Source organism: Camelus bactrianus, chromosome 14 (genome assembly GCF_048773025.1).
Source record: "Camelus bactrianus isolate YW-2024 breed Bactrian camel chromosome 14, ASM4877302v1, whole genome shotgun sequence".
Lineage (NCBI taxonomy): Eukaryota > Metazoa > Chordata > Mammalia > Artiodactyla > Camelidae > Camelus > Camelus bactrianus.
In genome coordinates, this window is record NC_133552.1 from 21,249,884 (window position 1) to 21,270,153 (window position 20,270).

A 20,270-nucleotide genomic window follows, 5' to 3' on the forward strand; every position below is an offset into this window, starting at 1 on the left:
CATTCCATTTACAGTCTTATTATCTTTTCCAACTGAGGAGAGTCAAGCACCAAAATGCACTGCTTAGCGAGATGACAAATGGGCTTCGAGAATGTAAAATGCTTCTCCACAACGCTACACATTCACGAAACACCCAAATAACTAAACCGAACACATACAGTCTCCAAATACTGTCTCACCAATGCTAAGCTGACTCTGATCAGTATTAGAAGGGAAAAAAAAAACCCAGTATTTTTTCATAAAGTTTTTAATAAGCTATCATTTTCTTACATGTACACTAGTAACCTTAAAAAGACAAGTATTTACTACCAAATGTTAACTACTGTACAATTTATAAAAAATAGAATTTTAAGAATTTGGAATAATAATGGGAAGGTACCTACTTGAAATGGATTAAATAGGAAAATTCCACTTTATTTAATTTAACCAGAAAATGAGACATTTCCAGTTGTCTAGGGGAACACTAAAACCTGTTAGAAGCCAGAGACCTTACTGTTTTTGTTCACGCCTTCACCTACAGTTTTAAATAAACCCTAAAAAATATTCTCCAGCACATACAAGGCCACTATACACAGTGCATGACTAGGGGAAAAAGGACTCCATCAGAATGAGAAGTCATGAAGAACGGGGATATGTCTTGTTCATCTTTACATCCCTCGTTCCTAGCATGATGCCTGGCTCAAAGTAAAATTGCTTAAGTAATGGCTGTTGCTTTGCAATGAATTAGGTAAGTACAGCTCTCTACCTTTGGTCCAATTTTCGCTCCATATTAAGCACTACCTGAGCTGCAGGCCCGGCTCTCGGCCCTGGACCTCACACTGCGTGAAGTTAAGCCAATGTGCATCATTTTCTACATTAGCCTTCTGACAGGATCCTCAGAAATGAATCATCTTGGGCTGTGAATCTGCCCCTCCGTGGGCTAATTCTTCTTTCTTGGATAACTATTAACATCAGTGTACAAAAGTAATGCATTTTCAGTGCAGTACAGGTACGTTCATATGAGTAAGGATAGAATAAAAACCTTACTTTTCCAGGTTTTAAATAACAGATACATAGCATCTTATATTATGACATAATTAGCAATGTTTAGACACTGAACATAATAATACACTGTATTACAATGCAATGTGGTAGGCTTCCATTTTAGGAACAAAAATCAATTTTACATGAAAAAAGATTTATTTTAAATTCACATAAAATATATTTAGAATTTTTAGCATTTAAGTACTTAAAAACAAATACAGAGGAGCTTTTAAGATGTATAGTCTCCATTCTCTCCAAAAAGCACACACAAAAGACTTTTTTACAATCATTGATCATCACCTCGTTGCCTTAAATTTCTAGATTTTCCATTTTCAGTTCTTCTCTTTTTGAAGACAGGGGCCACTCCGTCTGCCACAACTCCAAGAGAAGTGACTGTTTTTTCTTTAAAAACCACTTTGGGTTCCCCACCAACATCAGCTTCTGAAGTTGATACACACTCATTTTCAGTGCTTGGAAGTTCCAAATCGACCTCCTCACTGGAACAGAAAGGGAAAATAAAACCATTATTTGACAGAGTAAGACAAACTTTCATATAATGTGTGAGTACACCAAGGCTTCATGCTCATCTTTCTAATGATAATAATAGAAGTTAGGAGCTGGTCACTTTGGAGTAGGAAACTATTTTCAAATACTAAATTTTTGGGGGTGGGGGGAGGAGGTAATTAGGTTTGTTTATTTATTTATTAATGGAGATACTGGGGATGGAACCCAAGACCTCGTGCATACTAAGCATGTGCTCTACCACTGAGCTACACCCTCCCTCCCCTCAAATACTTATTTTCTGTTATTTAAGATACTGAGAACTTGTTTAGGTGGACATATGAGGAAAAGCCCCATCTATTCTTTTGTTACTGTTAGGTATATCGTCAAAGGAAATGGCCCTGCTTCTATATCATCATCAAAGGAAATGGCCCTGCTTCTATATGATTAGCAGTATAAGTTCCATAGAGGGTAAGTGAAAGGTACTTATGGAAACTGACTTTGCCATGGACTGGCAAGGACTCTGGGAGCTTACACAGCACAAGATGAAGACCATGGAATCTCAATGTCCTGGACTAGTAGACTCCATGCAACTGGTTTTTTTTTTTAAATTATTATTATTATTATTATTATTATTATTATTATTATTATTATTATTATTATTATTATTATTATTATTTGTGGGGAGGAGGTAATTAGACTCGCTGGCTGGCTGGCATGTGTGTGTGTGTGTGTGTATAATGGAGGCACTGTGTGCTCTCCCACTTGAGCTATATCCTCTACCCTCTCCATGCAACTGTTTGCCTAGCACCCCTTTTCTAGGAATTAACCCTTCAACTATCCACATGGTTAGGACAAATAATCAGTTGATTAGCCCAGAGACCAGTAACTGATGAATACGAGCTTATCACAGTACCCAACCCTCTACATAGTCAACTGGCCTGTGAAGGAGCAGGTTAAGTCATATCACGCTCATCAGTCCCAACCACGGGCTTTTTGAACATAGACCAGAAAGATCATTATGTTTAACTCTCTAGTGGCTAAGAATGTAAAACCTGTTGGGAACCACATATCCTCCTATTTAGAGAAAGGAGTTCTGCAGAGATAAGAGAATACAGCTGGCAAAGAAAAGGAGGATGGGAGATGGAGTATCCTGCCAGTGTTTCAGACCCAGTTCCAGTAACCCCTGAGGCTCCGCCTAAGTTCCCTGCCCCTCTTGTAGCTTGTAGGTAGAACCTTCCTGTGAATCTCTGAACTAATAACCCTTTAACAAAAACAAAAAAACAAAATCTAAGGTAACTCAAGTTTCTGTCACTAGAAACCAAAAGATTACCTGGTCAGCATGAAAGGAAGAGTGATGATAAGAGAGAAAAGGGAAGAAAAAGTAAACGGATGGCTTAAATGTTAGAAGCCTCAGACAGTAAGAGTTAAGAAACCCCATCTGAGAAGAGTGAAGACTGGTACAGATCTACACTCCTCAATCTCAGAAGAACCCAGGTAATGTAGTCATTCATCTTGATTCTGGGAAACAGAGAGGAAAACCTTTCCCGGAGGCCAGGAGAGGTCTGAAAGGCTACGGCAGGTCTAGAATAGCAGTAGTTACAATGACAGCAGCTGTACTGAATGTCGCTACAGGCCCGACAATGCACCGGGCACGTGAGGTAAAAATATTTTTTATTTTGGCCCTTTGAGGGTCTTTTTTAGCTCTAGAACTCCTTTTATTTTCATTTATTTTCCCTTTTAGGAACCACCTCTTCTCCCTTCTCTATGAATTTTAATTCAGTTCATGTCCAGTCAGTTCACAGTGGTTAGCTCTGGAACGGGAACTGGGTATGTGATGAAAGCGAAGCAGGACCCGTTTTAGAGCTGGTAAACCAGCACCTCTTTCTGCTGGGACCTCTAACTGTACATATGATATAAGCCTAAAGCTTTGCTACCAAGTGGGGAGAGCCTGCCTGAGAAAGGGAGTCCAGTCGGAGGAAAGCTGAGACAGAAGTCAAAGACATCGAGTGTTCTGATGACTGTATTCAAGTCCCTAGATCCAGCCATGCTTGAGGCCTCTGGACCCCAAACACGCCACGATTTGTCATTTGCAAATGAAAGGAGCACTGGAGTGGATGATACATGCTTCTCACAAAAACCCAGAGAGACAAGAATAGTGATTTCTCATCAACTATGGTTCTTGATAACTTAAGTTTAAAGATAATGTAATTTTTATGTGTTTGCTTAGAATTAAAATTTAACATAAGCTGTTCAGTTCAATTATCTTAAGAGGACAAGATACTAAATTTGCCTCCCTCTCACACAGACTATGTAGAAAGGTCTTTGGCAAAAATATTGAGAGATCTTTTTATGTTCCATGCTAGATATACATGGATAAAAACACAGGTTTAAAAGAGGTCTCTAATCGTTGTAATAATTTTTTAAAATGTAACAATAGTTGGGAAATTTGCTAGGATTGTAAAAAAACAAAATAAAGGAGAATATAATTACAAAGAATATAAGAACAAAGAAAATTTCAAACCAGTAATGGCTAGTTCAACACCAGAAAAATGAAAAACACAAAACTATTCTATATAAAACCTGAGGCGGAAGCTACCTTAGTAGATCATCATGTTATACAACATTTCCTCAAAATCTAATGAAGGGAGGCAGGAAATAGGAATTCTCACTGGAACAGGTATTAAATTTGATTTGTTTTGAAAACAGATACCTTCCAAACTTTACTGTATTAAAAATATATATTAAATGCCATTTTTGTTTGCTTTTTCCACTTCCCTATTTTCCCTTGGATTGCCAACAATGGTGCTTTCCAAGAAGCATAGTAGCCCCTACAGTGGATGGGGTATTAATTCTTGGCCTTTTACTTTATTTTTACAGGAGAGGAAACTGAGGGTTAGAGAGAGGTTAAAAAACTTGGTAAACCAAAGTGTTAAGGTAGTAGTATTGCTTGGATTAAAACCCAGGCCTGTGCAGACCTGGAACTTATGTTCTTTCCCCTAGACCACTGTTTCCAGGTGAGACGAAGAAATTCCATTAGCCAAGTAGAGAAAGATCTGAGTAATGAACAGCACTAGGGTTTGGTCACTAGATAAATGAATCTCTGTCCAAGAAAATCTATGTGAGACTCATTTATTTCACTGAATCTTGGTGTTTTGTGTTGTATTTTGAAAAAGTGATCAAGTTATCTTATTTCTTCTTAAGTGGGATTACAGGAAAGATAAAATAGAGGAAGATTCCATTTTTGAAATCGTGGTCCTAGGAAGTTCTTAAGTGGAGGCTAACAGAAGTGGCAGTGAAGTATGATCTACTCTTTGACATAATCAGAGGAAAAGAAGTTTGTATTTGAAAGAAAAGGTTAAGAGCCTGCAAATAAAATATATTACAGAGAATATACCTTCTTTTCAGATAATTTTAGATCAGTTACAAAAAATAATTACATAAGCTCTTCCTCAAAACCATAATAATTTCCAAAATTCAAAATGCAAAAATTGTAAAGGTTATAATGTCCAAACACAATGTAAGAAAGGTGGAAAAAAAAAAAACTCCCACTGGTGTGGAGACTGAAAAATAAGTCCTTCTGGAAAACCACCAAGTCAGAAGAGTAAGCAAAAAACACAATATGAAACTGTTCCATAAACAAGGAAATCAAGGAAGCATCACTCAAGGTTTATATGATATATGGGCAGAATTATATTCAGAGAGAATGCAGCCTTAACTATTTTCATTAAGAAATAAGAACAGATCCCTTCCTCACCTCCTGTCAATAGTTTAAGTGTTCATCTGAAAAGAGAACAAAAACAAAGAAACTTAAGAAAAGTCAGGAGAAGTGCCAGATCTTGTCAAGACGGCGGAGTAGGAGGACCTTAAGCTTACCTCCTCTCATGAACACAACAAAACCGCACCTGACTGCTGAACAGCCATCAATAAAAAAGACTGGAACCTACCGAAAAAGATCTTCTACAAGTGGATACATAAGGAGGGAATCAACAGGACGGCAGGAGGGGCACACTTGTGGTATAATCAGGTCCCATGCCCCTCAGATGGGCCCTGCGAGCTGGAGAATAGTTATACTGCAGGGGTTCACCCACAGGAGCGAGTGTTCTGAGCCCATTAGGCTCCCCAGCCTGGGAGTCTGCCACTGGGATGAGGAGCCCCCAGAGCATTTGTCTTTGGAGGCCAACAGGGCTTAACTGAAGGAGCTCCACAGGACGCAGGGGAACAGAGACTTCTCTCCTAAAGAGCACACACAGATCTCATGGGCACCGGGACCAAGGGCAGAAGTAGTGATTTCAGAGGGGCCTTGGTAGACCTGTCTGCTGGTCTTGGAGGGTCTCCTGGTGGGGGAGGGGGGTTGAGGGGTGGCTGTGGCTCACACCGGGGACCTAAAAGCTTGGGGGTGGACATTCAGGGAGTATTCCACTGCATCAACTCTCCTGGAGGCTAACATCTTGCTTGGCCAAGAGCTGGCCCCACCCAACAGCCTGTAGGCTCCAATGCTGGGACGCCTCAGGCCCAACAACTAACTGGGTGGGAAGACAGACCCACCCATCAGCAGACAGGCTGTCTAAAGATTTCCTGAGCTCACGGCTGCCTCTAGACATGCCCTAGACAGAACGCTGCCCACCAGAGGGTCAGGACCCAGACTCACCCACCAGAAACAAGAAAACAATGATTCTATAGCCTGTGGAATGAGTCACAAATGGGGGACAGATTCTACCCTGGGACCAGCTGGCCCCCAGCCACTGGGTAAGGGGAGTGCACTGCCGGGACATGCAGGGTGTCTTCTACAGAGGGACACTTCTCCAAGGTCAAGAAATGTAATTAACCTACCACAAACATAAAAATACGAATAGACACTTAGACAAAATGAGGCAGCAGAGGAATATGTTCTAAGAGAAGAAACAAGATAAAATCCCAGAAGTAAGTGACAAAGAGATACGTACTCTACCAGAGAAAGAGTTCGGTAATGATCATGAAGATGATCAGGAGGAGAATGGATGCACAGAATGAGAAGTTAGAATTTTTTTTAACAGAGTTAGAAAATATAAAGAATAACCAGAGTTGAAGACAATATAACTGAAATGAATACACTAGAAGGAACCAGTAGTAGACTAAATGAGGCAGAAGAATGGATCAGTAAGCTATAAGACAGAGTAGTGGAAATCACTACCATAAAACAGAAAAAAGAGTGAAAAGAAAGGACAGTTTAAGAGAACTCTGGGATAATATGAAGCATGCTAATATTCATATTATAGGCATCCCAGAAGGAGAAGAGAAAGAGAAAGGGCCTGAAAAAATATTTGAAGAGATAATAGGTGAAAACTTCCCTAACGTGGGAAAGGACACAGTCACCCAAGTCTAGGAAGTAAGAGTCCTATACAGGATTAATCCTAAGGAACACATCTAGACATTATAATTAAAAAGACAAAAATAAAGATAAAGAGAGAATACTAAAAGCAACAAGGAAAAAGCAACAAAAGGCCATATTATCAGCTGATTTTTCAGTAGGAACTCTGCAGACCAGAAGTGGCACGATATATTTAAAGTGATGAAAGCGAAAAACCTACAACTAAGAATACTCTACACAGCAAGGCTCTCGTTCAAATCTGATGGAGAAATCAAAAGCTTTACAGACAAGCAAAGGTAAAACAATTCAGTACCACCAATCCAGCTTTACAACAAATGCTAAAGGAATTTCTCTAGGTGGAAAAGACAAGACTACAACTAAAAACAGGAAAACTATGAAATGGAAAAACTCACTGGTAAAGGCAAACATGCAGTAAAGGTAGGAAATCATCCACACACAAACTTGGAGGAAGATTAAAAAACAAAGGTAGTAAAATCATCTGTATTCACAACAAGCAGTTAAGGGATACACAAAACAATCAGTTGTAAAATATGATACCAAAATGAGTAATTGTGAAGGGAGGAGAGTACAAATGCAGGGTACTTAACATGAAATTTAGAGATTAGCAACTTAAAAAAGCCATGTATATACATACATTGCTATAGCAAAAACCTCATGGTAACAGTAAACCAAAATCCATAATGGATATACACACAAAAAAGAAAAAGGAAACCAAACATAACACTAAAGATAGTCACCAAATCACAGGAGAATGAAAGGAGACTAAAAATAGACCCACAAAAATAAATCCAAAATAATGAACAAAACAGCTATAAAAAATATGTGCCGATAATTACCTTAAATGTAAACAGATTAAATGCCCCAACCAAAAGACAGAGACTGGTTGAATGGGTACAAAAATAAGACCCATATATACATGCTGTCTACAGGAGACCCACTTCAGATCTAGAGACACATACAGACTGAAAGTGAGGGGATGGAAAAAGGTATTCCATGCAAATAGAAATCAAAAGAAGGCTGGAGTAGCAATACTTATATCAGACAAAATAGACTTTAAAATAACTGCTACAAGAGACAAAGAAGGATACTACAGAATGATCAAGGGATTAATTCAAGAAGACATAACAATTGTAAATATACATGCATCCAACATAGGAACACCTCAATATATAAGGCAAACATTAACAACATAAAGGGAGAAGCTGACAGTAACACAATAATAATGGGGGACTTTAATACTCCACTTACATCAATGGCAAATCATCTAGATAGGAAATCAATAAGGAAACACAGGCCTAAATGCCCATTGAGGGATGAATGGATAAAGGAAATGTGTTATCTATATGTACAATGGAATATTACTTAGCCATAAAAAAGAATGAAATAATGTCATCTGCTGCAATATGGATGGACCTAGAGATGACCATACTAAGTGAAGTCAGACAGAGAAAGACAAATATGTATCACTCATATGTGGAATCTTAAAAAAAATGATACAAATGAACATTTACAAAACAGAAATAGTCTCACAAACATAGAAAACAAACTTATGGTTACCAAAGGGAAAGGGGGTGGTAAATTAGGAGCCTGGTATTAACATATATAAAATAGATAACCAACCAACAAGGACCTACTGTATGGGAAAGGGAACTATATTCAATATCTTGTAATAACCAATAATGAAAAAGAACCTGAAAAAGAATAGAGTTTTATATATATATTCCATAAATAAATATATGAATCACTTTGCTATACATCTGAAACACTGTAAATGAACTATACTGCAGTAAAAAAATAAAAAAAGAAAAGTCAGGGGAAGAAAATTATAGAAGTAGAAATGAAGAAACAGAACATCCATTAATAAATGGATATGTAATAGAAGACAATTAAAAAGAAGAACTGATTCATTAAGAAAAAACAGAGCAAAACAAAACAAAAAAACCTTCAGTGGAGACTCCAGCCTCCATCCCCACAAAATGATCATCAGTTAGACAGCTATTCATGAACAAAAACAGCTCTAGGAGAGCTCTGGAGTCCATTTAAGAAATCTGAGCAACATAGTGGAACAAAAAACCCTGAGAGTAATTTCAAAAAAAGAGAAGGAAGACAACTTTATTTTGCCTGCATCATCCTATCCCCCAAGCTGACACTGCTCAGAGACAAGAGGAAACTCGCCAGCTGGAAAAAGTTCCCCTCACCAGGAAGAGAAGAGTGGGGTGAGTGACCTGCTTATGCAGCCTTGTGGACCACTGCATGAAGGTCCTACTTAGGCTTCATCCCACCCACACTGGTGAAGTTTAGAGCTATATATATAAAGAGATGGCTGGGAACAGGGAAAAAGTCAGGGACTGAGAGTGACTGCAGTTCACAGGGACCTGCTCTACAGACAACTTCAGCAGCTTTTGCCACTCAAGAGAGAACAGATATGACAGCTGCTGCAGATGCCCTACAGATTTCACCTGGTATATTGCCACACTGTTACTTACCTTTCTTTAATGCCAGCTGCCTGAGTCCCTCTGCCCTCACCCCTGCCAGAGCCTGGGAATCACACCGCAGTCAGCAAAGGCCTCTGTGCAAGATGCCAGCCTAGACACCCATGGCTGACCCTCACTGCCACCTGTGCGCTTGAGGCCAGCCCCTCCAGCTGCGCACTTGCATGCACTGCCCTGATACCCATCACCAGCCTCTACTGCACTGTGCATGCCCAGAGTGAGATAATGCAGCACAGGAGATGATGCCAACAACCAGGCCCCTGCAGCTGCTTGTGGGCCAGAATCAGGCCCAATGTTCTCTCACTGGCCTGTACAACCACACTTATCTGTAGCGGGCCCCTCCAGCTGCACACCTGCATGCCCCCAGCCTGACTCCTGACACTGCAGTGTCTACCCTAAGGGGGGAGACTGTACAGCAACAGGAAAGCACACTGATAGCCAGGGTCCCTTGCTGTCTGCCTGGCCCCCACCACTGTGTGTGTCTACAACTGGCCCCTGCCACTACACAGGCATCTGTAGCTGGCCCCAGCCACCAGAGGACGTACACCACCACCACAGCCTGCCCTGGTCTCTAGCTACTGAACCTGAAAGTGCTGCTGAGAATCCCAACAGCCCTTCCAGCCACCATGGAACTCCTGTAGTGCTTGCCAAGGATCACACAGTTGTTGGACCCTAGTGGCCTGAGCTAGAGAGATAATACCTTCCCCAGACCCAGTGCCGCCACATGCCCTGTACTACTAGCACTGGAGTCACAGTATGCTCCAGTGTGCCCCCACCCACAGGTGAAAGTCTTCTCTTACTAAAGTCAGTCCATATAGTCTACAACAAGTGGTTCCTTTCTCAAGTGTGTAAACATCTACACAAAGCTGCTAGGATTACCAAGAATCAGGGGAAAATGTTTACCAGAGTAATAAAGTAAACCTCCAGTAACTGGCCCAAAGAAATCGAGATTCAGGAACTACTTGACAAAGACTTCAAAATAATTGTTCTTCAGACCCACAGAGAGCTACAAGAGAATATAGATAAACAATGATATCAGGAAAACAAAAGAAAAAAATTAGAAATCAACAAAGAGACAAAAACCAAAAAAGAACCAAGCAGAAATTTTGGAACTGAAGAGTACGACTGAACTGAAGCATTCAGCAGAGAGCTTCAACAACAGACTAGACCAAGCAGAATAAAGAATCGGTGAGTTTGAAGACAGATCATTTGAAATTATTCAATCAGAGGAGAAAAAAGAGTGAAAAGCATGAAGAAAGCCTATAGGACTTTTGGGACACCATCAAGAGAAATGATGTATGCACCCCTGGAGTCTCAGAAGAGGAAGAGAAGGTAAAAGGGGGAAGAAAGCTTACTTAGAGAAATAATGGTTGAAAACTTGCCAAATGTGGGAAGAGATCTGTGGGACCAAGTTGAAGCTGGTAGGTTACCTCAAAATTTTTGATCCATAATTTCCCAAGGTACATTTCAATAAAACTGTCAAAGACAGTACACCACCACCACAGCCTGCCCTGGTCTCTAGCTAATGAACCTGAAAGTGCTGCTGAGAATCCCAACAGCCCTTCCAGCCACCATGGAACTCCTGTAGTGCTTGTAGGTAGACAAAATTTTAAAAGCAGCAAGAAAAGAGAATTTCTCTCATAGAAGGGAATTTCATAATGTTGTCAGCAGATACCTCAGGGGAGACCTTGCAAATCAGGAGAGAATGGGATTATATAGCTAAAATACTGAAACAAAACAAAACAAAAAACCTAAGAATAACTTTACCAAACTGCTAACTAAGAATACTTTACCAAACTAAACTGTCCTTCAGAAATGAAGGTGAGATTCTTTCCCTAATTAAAAAAAAACCACAAACAAAAAACCCAGAGTATTCATCATCAATAAAACTGCCTTATAAGAAATGCTGAAAGGAGTTTTTCAAGCTGAAATGAAAGGCTGCTAATTACCAACACGAAAATATACAAAACAATGGTAAAGGTAGCACAGAGTCTAATATTGTAATATGGTGGTGTGTGAGCCACTTAACTTTAGTATAAAGGTTAAAAAACAGAGGTATTAAAAATAGCTTCAGCTAAAACAATTTGTTAATGTACACACAGTATATAAAGATGTAAACTGTAACATCAAAACAATACTGTAAGTCAACAAACAGGGCAAGTAGAAGGGTACTTTTGTATGTAACCAAAGTCGTTACCAGTGTAAAACAGACTATGAAAGAGATCATATATATACATATATATATTTTTTACACAAACAGCATGGTAACTACAAAGCAAAAGCCTAAAACAGGTTCACAAAAAATAAAGAAAAGGAAATAAAACCATATCACTATGGAAAACCATCAATCCACAAAACAAGGCAGCAAGAGAGAAAAAAAGGAAAAAAGGAACTATGAAACTGCCCAAAAAACAATAAGATGGCATTAGTAAGTCCTTATGTATATTAATCTAAATGTAAATAGACTTAATTCTCCAATCAAAAGATACAGAGTGGTGGGATAGACAAAAACACAGGAACCAACAACATGCTGCCTACCAAAAACTCACTTCAGATTTAAGAGCACACATAGGCTGAAAGTTAAGGAATGGGAAAAGACACTGGAGCACCTCAATATATTATGCAAATATTAACAGGTATGAAAGGAGAAACAGACAACAATACAATAGTAGGAGACTTAAGTTAAAGCACTTTCAACAATGGATAGATCATCCAGAGAGAAAATCAACAAGGAAATACCGGACTTGAATACACATTCTTCTCAAGAGCACAGAACATTCTCCAGGATAGGTAACAAAACAGATCTTGACAAATTTAAGAAGACTGAAATCATACCAGGTATCTTCTCTGATCAAATGGTAAAAAAATAGAAATCAGTAATAGGAGGAAAGATGGAAAATTCACAAATATATGAAAGTTAACACACTCTGAAACAGTTTAATGGATAAAAAATGAAATCAAAGGGAACTCAAAAAATATCTTCAAACAAATGAAAGTGGAAACAATACATCAAAACCTATAAGACACTGCAAAAGTGGTTATAAGAGGAAAGTTTATAGTGATAAACACTTACGTTAGGAAAAAGAAAGATCTCAAATAAAGAACCTAATTTTATACTTCAAGGAACTAGAAAAAGAACAAACTAAGCCCAAGGCAGCAGAAGGAGGGAAATACCAAAGACCAGAGAAGAAATAAATGAAAGTGATCAGAAGAGGAGGGAACGATTAAGAAAGCTAAACAAGTTTATACTGTACAGCACAGGGAACCATATTCATTATCTTGTAATCTATCGGTGAAGAAGAAAATGAGAACAAATGCATGTATGTTCCTGAGACTGAAGTACTGTGCTGTACACCAGAACCTGATACAACATTGTAAACTAACTGTACTTCAATAAAAATACATTTAAAAAAAAGAGAAACCTAAAAGCTGGTTTATTGAAAAGTAAAACAAATTTAACAAACTTTTACCTAAAATAAGAAAAAAAGAGAAGACTCAAATAAAATCAGAAATAAAAGAAGTGACATAAAGTGCTACCACAGAAATAAAAAGGATTGTGAGAGACTACTATGAACAATTATAGGCCAAAAAACTTGGATAACCTAGAAGAAATACATACATTCCTAGAAACATACAACTTACTAAAAATGAATCATGATAAAAAGAAAATCTGAACAGACTAGTAAAACAAGGATATTGAGCCAATAATTAAAAACCTCCCAACACAAAAAAAGGCCAGGACCAGATGGCTTCACTGGTGAATTCTGTAAAACATTTAAAGAAGAATTAATGTCAGTCCTCCTCAAACTCTTGCAAAAAAATCAAAAAGGGAAAACTCTCAAACTCATTACAGGAGGCCAGCATTACCCTGATAACCAAGCCAGAAAAGAACACTATAAGTCTTATAAACTACAGACCAATATCCCTAATGAACACAGATGCAAAAATTCTCAACAAAACATTAGTAAACTGAATTCAACAGCACGTTAAAAGGATCATACATCACGATCAAGTGGGATTTACCTGAGATGTAAGGATGGCTCAGCATTTGCAAATCAACTGTGATACACCACATTAATAGAATGAAAGATAAAAATCATATGATCGTCTCAACAGATGCAGAAAAGGCCTTCCTTTCATGATAAAATGCTCAGCAAGTTGGGATTAGAAGGAACATATCTCAACATCATAAAGTTCATATATGACAAACTTACAGCCAAAATCATACTCAATGGTGAAAGACTGAAAGTTTTTCCTCTAAGATCAGGAACAAGACAAGGGTGCCCACTCTGAACACTCCTATTCAACACAGTATTGAAAGTCCTATCTGGAGCACTCAGGCAAGAAAAAAAAAGGCATCCAAATTAGAAAGGAAGAAGTAAAATTATCTGTTTGTAGACAAGATGATCTCATACACAGAAAACTCTAAAGGACCCCCTCCCACCAAAAACAAACAAACAAACAAACAAACCCTGTTAGAAGTAATCAATGAATTCAGTACTGCTGCAGGATTTAAAATACAGAAAGCAGTTGCATTTGCTTACACTAACAACAAAATATTTGAAAAATAAAGAAAACAACTGCATTCACAATGCATCATAAACAATAAAATACTTAGTGATAAATTTAACTGAGGCAGTGAAAGGTCTATATAATGAAAACTGTAAGACATTAAAGGAAACTGAACACACAAACAAATGGAAAGGTATCTCGTGTTTATGGATCAGATGAATTAACATTTTTTAATGTCCATACTACTCAAAGCCATCTATAGAGTCAATGTAATCCCAATAAAAATTCCAATGGCATTTTTGACAGAAATAGAAAAAAGAATCCTATAATTTGTACGGTACCACAAATTACCCCAAACAATCAAAGCAATTCTGAGAATGAGAAAGAAGACCAAAGCCAGAGGCATCACACTTCCTGATTTCAATCTAGACCACAAAACTACAGTAATCAAAACAGTATGATACTCTCATAAAAACAGAAACATAGACCAATGGAAAAGAACTGAGAGCCCGGAAATAAACCCTCACATACAGGGTCAACTAATAGTTGACAAGGGAGCCAAGAATATTCAACAGGGAAGGTATAGTCGCTTCAATAATTGGTGTCAGAAAGAGTGAGTAACATGCTGAAGAATAAAACTGAACCCCTATCTTATATCACTCACAAAAATTAACTAAGAATGTATTAAAATCTTAAAAAATTAATTAAATTTTAAAAATTGAATGTAAGAAATGAAACTGTAAAACTGCTAGGAGAAAACATAAGGAAAAAGCTCCCCTAGACATTGGTCTTGGCAATAATTTTTTGGAAATGAGATCAAAAGCATGGTGAACAAAAGCAAAAATCAACAAGTGGGACTACATCAAACTAAAAGCTCTGGACAGCAAAAAAAAAAAAAAAAAAAAAAAAAAAAAAGGCAAAATGAAAAGGAAACATACAGAATGGAAGAAAATATATGTAAATCATATATCTAATAAAGGGTTAATATCCAAAATAAAGAACTCATATAACCCAATTTAAAAACCCCAAAAAAATCCAATTAAAAAACGGGCAGAGAAACTGAATAGATATTTTCTAATGAAGACATACAAGTGGTCAGAAGGTACAGGAAAAGGTAATTGACATCACTAATCAACAGGGAAAAGTGAGTAAAAACCACAATGAGGTATCACCTCATACCTGTTAGGATGGCTAGTATTAAAAAAACAAGAGATAACAAATGTTGGTAATGATGTGGAGAAAAGAGATACCTTCAGCACTGTTGGTAGGAATGTAAATTGGTACATCCACTACAGAAAACAGTATGGAGGTTCCTGAAATATTAAAAACAGGACTACCATATGATTCAAGATTCCCACCTCTGCATATATAACCAAAAAATATGCAAACAGGATCTTGAAGATACACCTGTACTCCCACATCTACTATAGCATTATTCACAATAGCCAAGATATGGAACAACTCAACTGTCTATCAACAGATGAATGGATAAAGATGTGGTATACATGCACAACGGAATTATTATCTAGCCACAAGAAAGAAGGAAATCTGCCATCTGCGACAACATGAATGGACCTTCAGGGCACTGTGCTAAGTGAAATAAATTAGATGGAGAAAGACAAATACTGTATAATAACACTTACATGTGAAATCTAAGAAATCTAAACTCAGAGAAACCAAGTACAAAGGTGGTTACTAGTGTTTGTGGGGTGGAGAAAATGGGAGAGATTGGGCAAAGGGTACACACTTCCAGTTATAAGATTAACAATTTGAGGGCTCTAATTTACAGCATGGGGATTATAGTAACAATACTGTATTACATATCTTAAAGTTGTTCAGAGACTAGATCTTAACCGTTCTCACCACACACACACAAAAAACAAACCAAAGAAACAAACAAACAAAAAACCTTGGTAATTATGTGTGACATAATGGAGGTGTTAGCTAGCACTATTGTGGTAATCATTATGCACCATGTAACTGTACCAAATCAACACATTGCACACTTTAAACTTACACAATGTTGTACATCAATTATAGTATCTAAACACAGCTGGAGAAAAAATTCTTTAGCAAATACTGCAAAAGAATAAAAAATTCTAAAACTTAAAATGAGGATTTAAAAGATCTGGAAAATTTAAATATACAGAAAGTTTAATGTGTTATCATATGTTTTAAATTTTAAGACCTTGATGAAATACAAGATTTTAGGGAAAAATGTGAATTATTGAAACTGACTAGCTGAAGCTACTCTGTCCCCACCTCCCCTGCAATGCAACACCAGTTACAGCATGTAACAGTTACTGAGTGCTTAGGTGTACCAAATGCTTATGTACCAAGTATGAATATAGTGCTAGTTGTGTTAACTTGTTTTTTTCTAATTTATTCTTCACAATAAATTAACAATTAGGTGGAAACTATTATTATCCCATTTTACAGATGAAGAAATTGAAGCTCAGGAAGATCAGGCAACTTGTACATCATACAGATAGTAACCAAGAGACTGAAAAAGCTGTCAGAAATTACCTCCCTGTAGAACTCCAGGACCAGAAGATTTTATTAGTGATTTTTTAAAAAATCTTTTTAATCCTAGGGTAACTATTAACTATTCTAGAACATTAATCCATTTTATTTAGCATAAGTCAGATACAAAAATCTCATACAGATAAACATTTAACAGACAAAAACAAAACTAAACTACAGACCACCATTTCTAATCTGTTTTCCACATCAGAGATATGACTATTGAAATTCACTAAAATCTATTTCTGACAATAATTCTTAAAAAAATCTAGATATAAAGCACACTTCCTTAACATAATAAAGATTATCTACCTTAAGCCAATAGTCAACATAATCCTCAATATAAATTTTAGAAACATTTCCACTGAAATCAGCAACAAAACAGAAATGTCCACTCTCATTATTATATAACACTGAGTTTGAAAGTGTAACTAAAATAAATAGGACATGAAATAAATAGGAAGTAAAATCAACAGGAAAAAAAACACAAAATATTTGCAGACAAGTTTCTACATGGAACACCCAAGACTCAGAAAAATAGTCTTGCTAATAATAAGTCAGCAACATAACTGGACACATTGGCTTTTTCATACCATAATTATTATTCAATTACAATCATAATTATTATTAAAAAATAGAAAAAAATGGATTAAATCTGCAATTAAAAAGAAGCAATATATGTAAAACTATTCACGTACTTAATAAACACTTACTAAGCACCTATTGCCACCTGTGCCAGTCACTATAAAGTCCTGGGGTTACAGAAGTGAATCAAGTAGACTAAGTGGCTACCTAGCTTACATTCAAGAAATGCAAACATGGTGCTTGCTTCACCAGCACATATATTAAAATTGGAATACAGAGCAGATTAGCATGGCCCCTGTGCAAGGATCACACACAAATTTGTGAAGCGTTCCATGTTTTTAAGAATATATGTATGTATAACAGAATCGCTTTGCTGTATACCAGAAACTAACACAACACTGTAAGTCTACTATATTTCAACAAAAAATTTTCAAAAAGAAAAAAAAAATCAAACTAAAAAGACAAAAATTTTGCCTCAAAAAAAAAAAAAGCAATTATGAAGCTTATACAGAGCAGCAACAAAAGCTATATAGAGAATCATGAAAAATGACTTGAGTAAAAAGAGGCACATACAAAATTTCTGGATAAAAATACAAAATATTGAAAATATCCTTTTTTTGCCAAATTCAACAAGTATAATATAACTTATCTGTAATTTTATATAAATATTATACTTGTTGAACACTTGCAAATTATTTAACTAACCTGGAAATGAAAGGAAGAAACTACTGAAGAAAATTTTGGAACAACAAAAAAAAGAGATATACCAGCAGGTATCAGCACATACCATATAAAAGGATATAGTTAAATCATAACAATTAAGCCTTTATGATTCTGTCACAAAGATAGATGGACTAATGGAACAGGTGGCCAGAAATAAGTTGGTAAATTCGAGAACTGAACATAAGAGTTTTTAGAAGTGTCAATTAATAATGGAGAAGAATGGTATTTTAAAATGGGGAAGAACAGTACTGGAGAAATTTGTTTGCCAGGTAAGATAAAAAATCATTTTGGAATTTCATCTCATACAAGGTGTCAAACATGGATTAAGTAAAGACATAAAAAAGAAGTAAGACCACACAAACCAGAAGGAAATACAAGTATATATTTGACTTTTGCATGAAAAAGGGTAATATCAATAAAACAGATTACAAAGGGAAAAAAGAGAGGACTCAAGATTATAAAATTCTACACATCTAAAATCATTATAAGCACAATTAAAACTCAAACTACAAATGGGGGAAAATCCACCATAACTACTGCTAATGAATGGTTAGCTTCTGTACTACATTAGGAGCTTATACAAGTAAGGAAAGATACCTCAGCAGAAAAATTTGCGACTACTATGAACGGACTATTCACAGAAGAGGAAATATAAAACACTGATAAATAAATGAAAAAAATTATTTCAACCTCACCAGTAAATCTACTTAGGAAGTCAGACATAATCCATCACATATTAAACTGGCTGACCAGGTCAAAATTTAGCAAGAATGGCTTTACAGAATACTTAGCAAATGGAAAACAAAATAGTCAAATATTAAGAAATCTCAACTTTGAAGTATAGGAGATGTTGGTACAGTAGGACCACCTTCCTACTGTAAATCACTTAAGGGCAGAAGTAATGCAGTCTTTTATTTCTGCAACTTCAACATATCCAGTCAGCATACTTATGGTGCCTGGCACTATGTAATATTAAACTCATATTTCCTGATATTTCCTTAAGTAACATAAATACAACCTGAACATTTAATAACACTTTAATGTAAACCAGATAACATCTCCACCATGATCTTGTTTAGTTGCTAGAACTGTTCTGGTTTTTGAAATAAAAACATGTTAAGTGTCATAGGCCATTTTCAATACAGTAAAAAACAAGAGTTTTTTCTTGCCTTTAGATACATCCCATGGAGCATTTATTGGCTATGCAGATATTTGTTTCTCTGATGGAGTATTAATGGTGAGTGTGAGAATGCTCATGTGTACATGATGTGAGTTGGTGTGGCAATGTGTGGTCAATAGAAATATCATGTCTTGGTGGAAATTAAAGCCATCATTAGCTTACTTTTAAAAATAAATATTAGCTTACATTTAAAAAAAAAACATTAGCTTACATTTTAAAATATTTAAAAGTATTTAATTAGAAAAAATAAAACCACTCTAGAAATAAGTGAGCTATATGTTTAATGAGCACCTTATTCTTGAAATTAAGTACTTCAATTTATAGAAGTAGGGATGTAAAATTTTGTAATAAGAGTGAGATTAAGCTTCAGGAACTTACTGGGACTCAACTTCTTGTTTAATTTCTTGCCATTCTCCATATGGGTTTGACTTTTTATGAGATTTGGATTTTTCTTCATTTGGACCTGATGAATTCTGCCCTTGGGCATATTTTTCTTTCTGTGTTTCTGGTTCAGTTCTTTTATCACTATTTTTATTTTTTTCCTGAAATGTCAAAGTCAAGAAATCACACACTTCAAGCAAAACTGCCAGGACAAAAAAAACTTCTTTAACATAGTCTTGTTATTGATTTATAAAATAATAATACATTAACTCACTTAATTGTTTAAATTTGCATATAACACAGCACACGTACATAAAAGAATTTTAATGCTTGATTAGGTTTTTCATTAAGTCTAAAATGCTAACACACCACATGGCCAAGTCTCCTTTTTAAAATAATATAACATGACCCTATTAATGTTTTACCAGTAAAGACATACAATGGACTTTCTTATCCTCTCTTGTCCACTTTACCGCTTTTTCTCCTTACTTACATATCCAGCAGTGACCTCTCTCTATTCTATGCTCCTTTTCAATTTAATGACCTATGACTAGACCCTTCTACACCATTATCTACTTAAAGAACTCCCTCAACCTTTTAGTCTTAACTGAAATCCACCTTCATGTTGAGGACACTACCAGAAACTCACTGGTCTATATAATTGGTAACTACACAAAATTAGAAAAAGACACACCTCTTAGAAGCAGCTCCCGCAGGAGCTCCTGGAGATGGCTGGTGCTTTTGTGGCACCCCTTCATCTGGGATAACAAAAGCCCTGTGACCCGGTCTAGCAAGTGGACCATGCACTAGATTTCAGCCTCTTCGGAAACTGCACAACCACGGGTGGCAGTCCTGGGACAGTTTTTCTGTAATTCTTTGAATGGATGTTAACTCATTCCCTTATGCTGCCAACAGCACAGGAGTAGCATCAGTTTTCTCTTAGTAATCCTGACTACTTCCAGATTATGACTTTTAATAG

The 20,270-nt window shown here is 36.6% G+C and overlaps 1 protein-coding gene and 1 non-coding gene across 2 annotated transcripts in view; one reads left to right on the top strand and one right to left on the bottom strand.

Moving 5' to 3' along the window:
- Positions 1–229: 229 nt before the first annotated feature.
- Positions 230–20,270, bottom strand: part of WBP4 (WW domain binding protein 4) — a 33,626-nt gene continuing 13,585 nt past the window's right edge. Inside the window, exons 9-10 of the mRNA XM_010973289.3 lie at positions 19,289–19,452; positions 230–1,520 (exon numbers count right to left, since the gene is read on the bottom strand). Coding sequence (XP_010971591.1) covers positions 1,310–1,520; positions 19,289–19,452 — 375 coding nt within the window. The 3' untranslated portion in view covers positions 230–1,309. The remainder of the gene's footprint in view (positions 1,521–19,288; positions 19,453–20,270) is intronic.
- LOC123613768 (U6 spliceosomal RNA) lies at positions 17,244–17,347 on the top strand. The gene has a single exon (XR_006721193.1). It is a non-coding gene; the product is annotated as a U6 spliceosomal RNA (small nuclear RNA).